Source organism: Pteropus alecto, unplaced genomic scaffold, assembly GCF_000325575.1.
Source record: "Pteropus alecto unplaced genomic scaffold, ASM32557v1 scaffold398, whole genome shotgun sequence".
Lineage (NCBI taxonomy): Eukaryota > Metazoa > Chordata > Mammalia > Chiroptera > Pteropodidae > Pteropus > Pteropus alecto.
The window spans coordinates 3,415,489-3,427,887 of record NW_006442497.1 but is presented as its reverse complement, the minus strand read 5'-3'; the positions used below and the strand labels follow the sequence as shown (position 1 = coordinate 3,427,887).

The following is a 12,399-nucleotide window of genomic DNA, read 5'->3' as shown; positions in this document are numbered from 1 at the left end:
TTCCCTTCACAATTCCGTGCCAACCCTCCAGCACTCACCAGCACATGTTTGGCAGCGGCCAGTCCGCTCGATCACCCCCTGCCTCGGATCCATAAGCCCCCCGAGCTTGGGGCGGCCACCCTCAGTTGTCTCAGGATACTTGATACCACCCTCTGTCACAGACATTCGCTTCTGTAGGAAAAAAAGGAAATAATTAAATTGGAGTCCTAGTTTCCAACTTTCATATACTAAAGCCTCAAAGAACTCCAAACTATTTACAGAAGACTAACCAGGTTTAGCCTGGGGTGAGGGCAATGGGGGGTGGGGACTCAGTGTGTGTATACTTCCGGAAATTTTAAAGTTGAATATCACAGTCAAGTCTGCCCAGTCAAAAAAAAAAAAAAGTCTATCCCAGTCACTGTCTGAGTGGGGTGGGGAGTGCACAGAACAGCATGTGGTTGACTCCAGGTTCTATACAAGTTACTTACCTCTGAAACTCAAACCCCAGATATCCCCTTGTTGAATTTTAGGTCACTAACACACATAGGAATTAATCACAAAAAGATATAAAAGTTGTTTCAAGAAAAATTAAAAAATCAATGCCTGTGTCTTCCCCAAAGCTGAAATCAAGCCCAGAATGAGTTCCTAGCAGGAATCTCTGTTTCCACTGTGACAGCACAGGTGTTCTGCCCCAAGACATGCTCTGCCAACTCTATGAAGTTAGGCACTCTTTGCTCCAACCTTATCACCTCCTCCTTATCAAGGGCCTGGACAGCCGGAACCCTTCCATGTTCAAATGGAAATTTTATGATAACACAGGAGAGCCAGGTGCTAGAGTGGAGGGCTGGTAAAAATTATTTGGAGGAGAAATAAACCCAAGGCACTTCCTGAGATGAAGGCAGAGGCAAGATCCAGAATCCTAAGAGAGGTGGAGCCAAGACTCAGTGGGACCAATTTAGTGAAAGAAAGGAAGAAATGAAATAGTAGATAGGAGTTGAAGAAGAGATTTCTGCCTCGGGCTAAAGGTTGGTTGAAGAAACCTTTAGTTTTCACACACTGATAACCAAGGACTTTTAAATTAGCTAGGCTTTTTGGTCCACTAAACTTCCAGAGGGAAGAACTCAGAAGAACTTAATAAAAGCTTCAATCTGAATGTCAACTTCATGCCAAGCACCAAATGTACTTACTATGCCTTGTTTCTCTAATCCTCACCACAAACTTCTAGGAATGAATCCCTGTTACTTAGACATGAGAAACCTGAAGCTGTGTGAAGTGACTTGCCCAAGGCCTCAATCTCAAGGAGCCAGCAGAAGTCAAATCCAACCCTCTCTGGTCCCAAACATATGCTCATCCCACTCTACCATGCCACAGCATAAATGATTAAACTCCAGGATGCATCCTGGTGCCAAGCACAGTGCTAGATGATTCATTCTTGTCTTCATAACTAACTTTTCATAAAATATGCATTGCTGTCTCCATTTTACAGATTACAAAAACTGAGAGGCCCAAGGTCATGCAACTAGAAAAGTAGTAAAGCCAGGATTTGTTTATGCATTTTTTCCACTGTATCATGTTGGAAAAACAGACGAGTGAGTTCAAATCAGCAAACTATAGTGATTATGAGGGCTTATACACAGCTATCTTCTTATATAGTCCATCTCCTTCTGCTACCACCACATCCCTACAACCACTCATGATGGGCCAACAAGCTCCACTCTGTCAAACTCAACAGAACCCTCTCAGTCCTGTCTTTTTGGTCTGTGAGACACCACAGATGGGCTACTTTTTTGACACTCACTCTTTCTTCCTACCTCTCTGGCTGCTGCTCCTTAGTCTCCTTCCCAGACTCCTCTACCTTGGTCTGCTCCTTAAACACTACTCCTCCACAAGGTTTCAGCTCAACCACACTTCTCATCACACCCTATATGCTGTCCCATGATTTTCACTATATACTGATGTCGCCCAAATCTCTACCTCCAGGCCTCACTTTTCTTCTGGATTCTGGATTCACATATGAAACTACCTAATGAATCCCCTGCAGATATCCCACTGATAAATCGAATTCAATATGCCTAAAAGAAAACTCCCTTCTCCACAAAAATCTCTCCTTTTCGTTTAGTCCCCATGTAAGACAGTGGCACTCAAGTCCAAAACCAATACTTACCCCTCTTTACTCTCGGGCATAAAACAGTAGAAAGAGTATGGGCTGGGAGCAGAGACCCTTGGCTTAGAATTCTGTCTCCATCAATGAATTACGTAATCGTTAAGGATTTAATTAGCCTGCTTACACCCAGGATGTAATATCCAGTCATTCACCAAGTACTGGTCATTTTTACCTCCTAAATATTTCTTGAATCTTGCCCGCCTTCTCCATCCCTACTACCACTGCCCTAGGTCAGGCCCTTCCCTTGTGGTCTACATCAGAGTGTTCCATAGGTCACCAGCCTCTCTCTCTCCAATCCATCCACACCATAACTGGGATTCCCCCTCTAAAAATGGAAATCTAATCTTCGTACCTTCTTGTCCTCAGAATGATGTCCAAACTCAGCCAGGAGAGCTTACAGAAAGTGTTTTATAAGGTTTTCACCTTCCATTTTTCCCCCACATCAGTAACAGAGTCCCCTGGGGTCTTCCTACTACCCAGCATATGTGCTGCACTCCCCTGGGTCTTCGTACATGCTATTATCTCTGCTTGGAATGCCCTTCTCTACAAGATAAACTGCCACTTAAAGACTCAGCTCAGGCATTGCTTCTTCCAGAGAGCCTTTCCACAGCCTCCCAAGACAGATTAGCACCCCTTCCTCTGTGCTTCTATAACTCCTCTATGACTGCACACCCCATATGCAATGAAATGATCTACTGGGGTCTGTCTTCCCCATAGATTATAAGCATCTCTCGGGCAGGCGGCACTTCTCTATCATCCTGGATCCCATGGCTCCTAATAAATGTTTGTTAAACTGAATTAAACTGCTTAGGACCCTCCACTGTAGCAAAGTGCCCTTAAAGAACTTCGAAAAAAGAGAGAAGACTGTCCCCTGCCAGTCAAATCAGTAATCTCCTCATAATAAATCTGGCCACTGCTAGGTAGAAACCAAAATGGTCCACAGATGCAAAGCTGAAGAGGCTGAGCACCCAGGATGCTCATCAAGATGACCTGATGAAATCTCAGGGAGACAGGCCTGGGGATGACTAAATTCACAAAGCTGGAACCCTATCAACTGCATTGTGTCTGTGAGAAACTCTAGGGAGTTTGTTCACCTTGAATGAAACACACAAAAAACCAGAAGTAGGCCTGAATCAGGCTGCCAGAAGAGTCACTAGAGAGAGGCTTAAGGGAAATCCCACTCAAAACTGTTTACCTCCCTCTGCTCTAAGTCCATGCTCACCAAGCCAACCACCTTCTAAGAACTAATACTGCTTCCGGCATTGAGACTGGGCCAGGGGCTGTCCTAGACTATCTTTCTACCATAAGTTAGTTGTCACTTTGGATTACATGCAAACTCCTTTAACCCCCAATCCTCATCCAAACACTGGTTTTCTCACTACCCACGGGAGAAAGGTTAGACTCGAGGAGGTGGCTGGTCCCAGTGCCCCTGAAGTTTTGCAGAACAAAAGGCCTGCCGTCAATTCTCAATACTCATTCTCTTTCCTCTGTCTTTAGCAAAGTACACAAGGGCTTTACAACTTGGCTTCAACACACTCTTACAGTTTTATTTGGTACCGCCTCCTCCCTATTTATGCTCCAACTGCATAAATGATTTTTAGATTTCTCAGAATTCCTTTTCTTCACGTTCCCTACTTTCCAGTAAACTTCATTTCACCCTTTAAGACTCAATTCAAATGTCACCTCTTTGTAAAGTCTTCTATCCTTATCCACAACCCAGAAAGATTCTCGGCCCAACTTTAATGACTTGTTTACACATCTGTCTCTCCCACTGGACTGTAATCTTTGAGGGCAAGGATCATGTTTCATTTATCTTTATATCCTCAGCACCCAGCACAGTAACCAGCACATGGTAGGGGCTCAACAGATATTTGTTGCACATACAGGAAATCCTTCACTAGATTATAAATAATTCGAAACAAGGATAATCTGATTCACCAGTGTAGCCCACACTACTTAAAAGAGTCTATTAATGTTTTAAATCCTTCTTGGAATAAGTTGGGGCATAAATAAATTAAGTTATGCTTCACATAGAAGACAGCTGCTTTTAATAGGAGTCAACTCCTTCAAATGTAATTCAGCACCCACTTCCCCTGACTTTGTATAAGCTTTGCAGAAAGCTCAGCACCAAACCTTCTTGCTTCCTTCCCCTTACTAGGCAACATCCAAACACATCTTTTAACAGCAAAGACAATAGTTCTACCTCTCAACCAATTCTCAGAGACCCTCAGTACCTTCTCAATACACACCCCACCTCAAGACATCTGGAAAACATGCTATACTTAAATACTATCTGTTCCACAAAAGACCCCTTAACCATCCATCCTCCTATCCAAAGTGGAACTGTTATTCCCTCTAAATATAGGAGCACTATATAAACATCAAAGTTTTGTGAATAGCCTTCCACTTTTTAAATGCAACTATGTTCCTTTTTTTTTTTTTTTTGCATAAATGGGGCCTCATTCTGCATTGTTTAGTAACTTTTTCACTTATCTAGATTTCTAAACTATCAGACACTAGTGCCCCTTAGTGTCTTGGCAACTTTCATAGCACTCCTTAGGCGAAGAGATCCACTTATTAAGCACACAGCTCCAAATAACTTAATATTTATGTCCTAGCAACTAAATAACCATTGAAAAAATAATACACATAAATTGAGGAAAATATTTCAATATATTAAAATAAAAACATTTTTATTTCCCAAATAACCACAGTTATATGACACCTGCCAGGCACTGCACAACTTCTCAAATCTTGGAATTGGACAGCACCACCCTTATTTCTTGCTCTACAATGACTTTTGCTCAGCATTCAGCAATTGCTAAAAACTGAGCGGCACAAAGAGATGTCATTGGAAGGGATTTGGCGCCATCTAATGTTGAAAGAGAACTATCTGGAACTAGTAGTTCCCAGGACATCAGACAAATGTAGCTGCTTCTGTGCTTCTCTTGAAAATTTAAAATCTCTCCCTGCACCCCTATGAGTTTGCTGCAGTGCCTCAGCAATTTGGGAGGAACAGGGAATTGACCGATTAGGAAGGTCTTCTTCTATTGTAAGAATGGACCTTGACTCATTCAAAAGGATTATTAGTAAATCAATTTAGGCAATTTGTAACTTCGAACAATGTCATTTGCAAACAATGCTGCAATAAAAATCCTTCTACATGTATCTTTGTGTACTTGTCCAATTATTTTATTCACTCACTTATTCAACAAACTTTTTAATTACATACCTAGTATGTGCCAGGCATTACTTGAGATATTGAGGGAAGAAAGAGTGAATACAAAGTCCTAATGAAATTTACATTTTATTGAGGGGGCAAAAAACAGAAAAACGAATCCTCTCAGGTTTATGAAGTAAGATAAAGTCAAGACTAGTGGTTAAAGAATGCAGGGGGATGCCATTTAAATAGGGTGGTCAGGGGAGAGCTCCAAATGATATAACATCTGAGCAGGGAACATACTGACAGAAAAGGACAGGCTGAGGAAGTCTGGGCAATGTTCTGAGCACCAGGAACCGTGAATAATAAAGTCCTTGAGGTAAGAATGAGCTTGCAGTGTTGGAAGAACAAACAAGTCAGTGTAGTTAAAGACGAGCAAAGAGGTGATTGGTGGTAATGAGATGGTGAGGCAAGCAGGAGCCAGATAATATAGGACCTAATAGGTCACAGTAAGGGTTTTGGATCTTTTGAAAATGGTATTATGAAGGAAAGAGATGATGAAAAAAATCTCTGTAGCTGCTCTGCAAACTGTAGGAGGAACAAATGGGGCTAAGGCTAATGCAGTACTCTATGAGAAAGAAGATGGTGGAATGGACCACGGTGATTGAAAATAGATAGTACAAATGGCTGAATTCTAGACATATTTTGAAAAGCAAAACTGACAAACTGGCAGATGTACTGAGTGGAGGTTGGGAGAAAGAGAGGAATCAAAGATGGCTTTTAGGTTTTTTGGCCTGAGCAACTGGATGAATGATGGAGCCATTGCCTGCTTGGTGAACTAGGCAAGACTAGGGGAGAGGCATGGTGAAGGGGAGAAATGAGTTTTTTATTTGAGGATAAATTTTTAGAAGTGGTGGTGCGGCATCAAGGAATATCCGTATTAAACTATTCATAAAATTGTCAAACTGTCCTCCAAAAAAGTTATATAAATTTATCCTACCAACAATGTCTAAACATGCCTATTTCCTATTATTTTGACAGTAGGGAAAAAAATTTAAGTTGTTTTTACTAGTAAACTCAATATTGTTACTGGCTATTTTTGTACTAATTCTGTGAACTGCCTATTCATATCTTTTATGCAGTTGTCTAGTATAGATGTGTGCTTTCTTTACTGATTTGTATTCCTTGTATATTAAGAAGCCTAATCTTGTCTGTCACCTTGAATAGTTTTCCAATGTTTTTAGCTATCCATGGTGTCTCTGATAAACAGAAGTGAAATGTGCCCTGTTCTTTCTTATATGTAAAATGCTTAGCTCAGTGCCTATCACATAATAGACACTTAATAAAACTTACTCATAATTAATTCATTACTATTAAGAGTCTCAGCCCCCAAAAGCCTCCTATATTTTTTGAGTGCATTAGTTTTGTTTTTTAGATTTAAATCTTAACTCCATCTGGAGTTAATTCTGTGGTATGGGTTTGATTTGAGTTCAGGAGGTTCTGACTCCAGATACAAATTTCACACAACTGAGCCTTCTCCACCAACAAACTCTTCTCCATCCACTAACAGCCATTTAACTCCATTCTCTCCAGCCAACTAACCCTCCGGTTCACTCCACAAAAGGAGTCCAAGTCACCAACAGCTCTCCTCCAAAACTACATTCCTCCCTGGTTTCTCCTGCTTCCATGCTTAGACCTACCCCCAAATCGGTTCTTCACTGAGCAAACAAAGTACAGTTGTTTTTTTAATGTAAAATTGATGTCACTCTTCTTATAATTCTCCAATAACCTCCTATTGAAAATAAATTTAGAATCTTTACCATGATTTACAATATCCCATCTGGCCTACGCCACCTCATGCTTCTCCAGCCCATTTCGATAATATTCTCCTCACCCACTAAACCTCAGTCACAATGGTCTTCTTTCAGCCCCTGGGACACAACAAATTCCTTCCTTCCTCAGGCCCTCTGCACTTGCTGTTTCCCCTGACAAGCTCCTGTCCTAGAAACTATGGCCTAGATGTGTGGCTGCTTCTCATCATTCAGGTAATGTCATCTCCTCAGACAGGCCTTCACAGACCCTGACACCACCCCATCTAAAGTAAAGTAGCCTCACCTCAGTGACTATCGCATTACACCGTTTCCCTTTATTCAAGGCGCTTGCCATAACTGAATTATCTTGCTCGTTCATTTATTCGTTTGTTTTTTGGGTGTTTCTCCTGCTTCTTCCCACAGAAAGTGCTCTAAAAGGCAGGGCCCTTGTCTTTTTTACCTCTGCATCCCCAGCGTCTAGGGTCTATTACATAGTAGGTGCTCACAGAATAGTTGTAGAACAGGGAAGGAAAAAATCTGGGGCTCGACTTCTTATCCAAGCTTGCAAAGACCCCCTAGGATTCGTCTGATCTCATTTAACGTCGGTTATCTTTGTGGTGTGGAGCCAGTCACCCTTCTCTCCCTCCTCTCCAGCCCCTCCAGCTACCAGGCTCCCAATCCAGACACAGGGCTCAGCTTGCTCACACACTAACAAAATTTAACTCTGCACCCCGCACTGCCTTGGCGCTGGTAACCCATCCTTCCTGCTTGTCATGTTACGCAGTGAGAAGCGCCAAGTTTCCGCAGCCGCTGTCAAGCTCCGCCCGCGGCGCGGGAGGGAGGAGGGCGAGTGCAAAGAGGCTTACCAGTTCATCCGGACTGAGGACTCCGAACTGCACTCTCTTGATGGTGCGCAGCGGGCATGCGCTGTCCCCGGAGGGGGTGCCACCCCCGTGCATCGCGGAGGCAAGCGCGCTGCGCAGGCGCAAACCTCACTACAAAAAGCCTGCGCCGCCTCTGCCTAGGTGCTCAGACCCTGTCGGGGCGGCCACCGAGAAGGACCTCCCCAAGTCGGGAGGAAAAGACCAGAGAAGGAAGAGGTGGGGGAGGGAAGAAGGCGGGGAAACAAGAAGGAGCGAAAGGAGTTTTCCTCCCCCTTTCCGGAGATTTTTCGTCTCTCAAAAAAGGAAAAAAAAGAAGAGGGGGAAGGAAAAGGTTGGGGGAGGGAGAAGAAAAAGGGTAACGAATAAATAAGTAACCGGGCTCCTGAACGGCAGAGGTTACGGCAGTTTGTCTCTCCCCCTTCCGGGAGCCGCCTTCTTCTCCAACCGTCCCGGCCGCGCTCTCAGCGCTTCTGAGGAGCGAACTGGCCGAATGGCACCCTTTATAGATTCGCCCCTGCATCCCCGCCCCTTCCTTTCCCGCCCTCCCTTGCGCTACGGGGCCGCAAGCGCCGGCCTGCACGGGGCGCGCGCTCGAGTCGTTGCTCCTCCCTTCCCCCCACCTCCCCGGTTGAGCGACCATTTTAAATAACCAGGGGTAGGGGCACTTTTATCCCGCCACCTCCCCTTATTACTTACTCCCGCACTGAGGTTTAAGGTTTGAAGGATCAAGGATAAATATAGGCCGCTTTTATTCTAGTGTGGAGTGTGTTTCCTTCAGGAAAAGTCTGCCATTAATACCTCCCCCACGCTGGAAAATGGTTTGTCCTGCTAATTGGTAATAAAGGAGGCGGGGCCGGCAGGGTCCTCCCAAGTGGGTTCCCGGACGGGGGAGTGCTGGGGCCGTCTTTGGTCATGAATATGCAGTAACCGCGCTGAATATGCATGAACATATCAAGATGGCGAGGCTTGTTGCTTGTCCGGAAGTAGCTGTTATTTATTGAGCGGCCTTCTGGGACGGGTGGGCATCTCCTGGTCTCTAATTGAGCGCTGTATGGAACTCTGGTCCTGGATCCCTAGCCTGATCCGCTCGAAAAGACCTCAGCTGAAAGGCCTGCTCCGGAAGGAGGCTGGCCGCCGTTCGGGAGAGCGATCACGGGACCGTGACAATCCAGGAAAAGCAGATTAGCCGTGGGGTGGAACACAAGCCCTGGGAGATTCAGGGTCAAGGCATGTGAACGTCAGGAAATCCTCCCCCTTCTAGACTATTTCAAAACTAAGATTGGGAGGGGCGGGCATTCCAAATTATTTTCCAATAAGAGCCGGGTAGGACTTCCACTATCCTTCCAAAGCAGAGATGACACCAACTGCGCAGCCACATTCAGAGTGATCCTTGTTTTGATGTCAATGTCACGTCACCACCCAAGTTGAGGAGGGGTCATAAGCATCGAGAAGGGAAATCTCACTCAAGGAAAAAAAAAGGAGACTCCCTTCTTCCAGCGTAGCTGCTTGCTCTGTTTGCCTGAAAGCCCCAAACACTCCAGCCCCAAAACTCTTCTCTGCTGCTGAGGGAAAAATCCCCCTATGGCTCATGGTCTGCCTGCCTCAGCCCCTTTGATCTCAGACTTTCCCCTTAGTTGTGCCCTGATCCCCAAGCCCCAGCCTAGATTCCACATCTCTTGGTCCCCAGGCTTGTTCCAGGTCTTCCAGCCAATCCCTCTCCACCAAGTCCCCAAGTTACCATTGACTCCAAGGAGTGTCCCTCTCCCACACCAGTTCTTTTCCAGTCACTTATTTTCCCATGTTTGTATTCCAGTCTCTCCTATTTACCCCTGCCCCCCTCCCCAATCCCCAGCCTCTCAAGCCGATCTCACTCCTCTACCTGCCCTTCCCTCTCACAGCTGAGGTTCTGGGCAGTGATGATGGCAATACTGCCCAATACGACCCCCGCCCCCATGATGTCAGAAGGTGCCACGGTCTCATAGAGCACATAATACTGCAGCATCAGGGCCACCACCACCTCAGAGTGCAGGACAGCACACACCAGGGCAGGGTGGGCCTTGGTGACCGCATAACTCACACACACAAAGGAGACCAGGGCGAGGATCCCCACTGCCCCCACACAGCTCCAACTCAGAGGATCATTGGGCAGCACAGGGGTCTGCAGCAGAAAGAGGCCTGGTACGGAACCCACGAGCCCCACCAAGCCAAACAGGAAAGCCACTGTCGGTAGGCATGAGGGGAAGTCCAGGGAGCGATATACCAGAAGCCCCAGAGACAGTGCCAGGCCGCCCAGGAAAGCGAGCACATAGCCCAGGGCGGTGTAGAGACCTGTGGTCCCCTCCTGCAGTGTCCCTAGTCCAGGTCCCACAATGATGATTAGTCCTAGGGTGCTGCCCAACAGGCCACACCAGTCGTAGCCACTGAGACCCTGGCTCTCGAGACAGAGGGCAAGGAGAGCAGAGCAGACAGTGGAAGAACCTTTGCGGACGGTCGCAGCGTTGCCAGCGGGCACCACCTGAACTGCACTGTAGGCGCATCCAATGCTGAGGACGTTGAGCAGAGCGTGGAGGCAGGCCCGGCCCCGTACATCAGGAGGTCCCAACAGTGGGTCACCACGCAGTTTAAGTAGCAGGGCAATGGGGAGGTGGAAGAGGCATCGACAGATGAGCAGCTCCAGTGAGGGTAAGTGAGAAGTCTGGTAAGCCATACGGGAGAAGGGGCCCACGAAGCCAGCGGGCAGGCCCCCACCCAGCAGGGCCACGAGCAGACCCTTGGTGGCATCAGAGGGCCGGCAGCGCTGGTGCGAGGGGAGGCTGGGCGGAGTAGAGGATGGCGATGGCTGAGTGAAGTCGGGCAGGTTGAAGTAGGGGTGACTGCCAGCCTGTTAGGGAGAAAGGAGCTTGGGCATTAGGGCAACCATAGCCCAGGGGATCTGGGGCAGGGAAAATGCCAGGCCGGGACCCTGTGGCACAGTAGAGGGTTAGGCTGTCTTGCTGAGGAACTCTTGGGAGCTAGAAAGGTCCTGAAAGATGGATGAGGTAGTACAGTGTGGGCCTTGAGCCTCTAAAGCAGGAAGCAGGGAGTGAGCAGTCCTGGAGCATCAAGTTTCTCTGGGTAAGTTGTTCCTGGGAGGAGAAAAAAAGGACCCAGGGATGCTCTGTTGGTTTGAAAAAGGGGAGGTGGCCTCAGATGCTCTGTATTTATGTGATGTCACAGGTTCCAGGGACATCTGGGTACATCATTGTGAATTTCATTTCTGGGTATCTCTAGGACAGCTGGGAAGTTTTAGGGGAGGAGGAGAAAGGGAGCAGCCAGGAGTTACAGGGAGGGGGGCTATGACTTGGCTCTCACACTCACCATCTTTCCTTGGACTTCCTCCTCTCCTCCTGGCTCAGGGGGCCTGGACCCTTCAGAGCTCCAGCCATTGTGACCTGGTTGGAGTAGGGGTGGGGTTCTTCCCTGGAACTTTCCTGAAGTGGGGGTGGGAGGTTCTTCCCTGGAACCTCCCTGAGGTGGGGGTGGGCCTATTTTCTCATTGTTTCCAACTCTGCTTGCTTTATATCTTATGCCTCCCTGACTCCAAAGTTTGTATGATTTTTTTTCTCTTTACCGCTAGTTCTGTGATGAGACTTCTTTGGCTTTAAATTATGTCTCGCCTTGTTTCAGAAAGATTTTTCAGAAAGGAGCTCTGAGGGCTGGCTCTTCTTTCTCCTGAGTTTTCAATTTTTGAACACCAGGGAGGAGTCCCTCTGGAGTTTCAGGAATGTTTCTTCTGTGTGTGCTTCCACCTGGTGTTTCGTTGGTGCTGTCCCAGGAGGCCCACACCAAGGCCTCTGCATTTAAGGACAAGTATATAGATGTGGATATTTTCTTCGGTGGGGACAAAATACCAAGCTGCTTGTTCATCTGCACTGGTAGTCATTTGTGTGCCTGTTCTGTAGGGTTGGGGCCTTCCTGGCCAGCGGCCTGGTGGGGTTCCCTGTGCATTTTCGGGGAGGGTTGTGTGTGTCCAGGGTTAGCCCTGTGAATGTGCTGAGCCTGGCTCTGCGGGTTCCTCTAGACTTAATTGTAAGCCTGCCATGTTGTGGGTCTGTGCCTTGAGAGGATGTGCCTGCTCTAGGCGGTGTGCACCGCAGAGTGAAGGGCATGAGTTGCGGGGCTGGGGGGAGAGGGGGGGCGTCTCATCCTAGGGAGTGGGTGGTCGTGCGATTCTGAGGGATTGCAACCAGGCCCGTACCCCGCTCGGTGCCCACCCGTCCCGCAGCCCTGCGCGGCTCTGTTCTCCCAGGATCGGTTTGGGCGAAGGCCATCGGGCGCTATCGCCCCAAACCCGAACCCTGAGCCTTGTGTCGGTGTCGCCTGCGCTACGCCGGCCTCCTCTCGGCTGTGGCGGCGCTGGGG

The 12,399-nt window shown here is 47.3% G+C and overlaps 2 protein-coding genes across 3 annotated transcripts in view; both read right to left on the bottom strand.

Annotated features, from left to right (window-relative positions):
- POLR2A (RNA polymerase II subunit A) overlaps positions 1–8,482 on the bottom strand; it is a 23,274-nt gene extending 14,792 nt beyond the window's left edge. The window contains exons 1-2 of one of the 2 annotated variants that reach the window (XM_006922318.2): positions 7,981–8,482; positions 39–171 (exon numbers count right to left, since the gene is read on the bottom strand). In XM_006922318.2, the coding sequence (XP_006922380.1) occupies positions 39–171; positions 7,981–8,073 (226 nt within the window). In that variant the 5' untranslated portion in view covers positions 8,074–8,482. Of the gene's footprint in view, positions 172–7,980 lie in introns of those variants that run through there. The other variant, XM_025040104.1, reaches the window with a different exon arrangement.
- A 183-nt stretch (positions 8,483–8,665) lies between these two features.
- On the bottom strand, positions 8,666–11,602 carry SLC35G6 (solute carrier family 35 member G6). The gene is made up of 2 exons (XM_006922317.3): positions 11,356–11,602; positions 8,666–10,879 (listed from the first exon to the last, which is right to left on the bottom strand). The coding sequence occupies exons 1-2, from the start codon at positions 11,356–11,358 to the stop codon at positions 9,866–9,868; spliced, it is 1,017 nt and encodes a 338-aa protein (XP_006922379.1). The 5' UTR covers positions 11,359–11,602; the 3' UTR covers positions 8,666–9,865.
- Between the last annotated feature and the right edge of the window lie 797 nt (positions 11,603–12,399).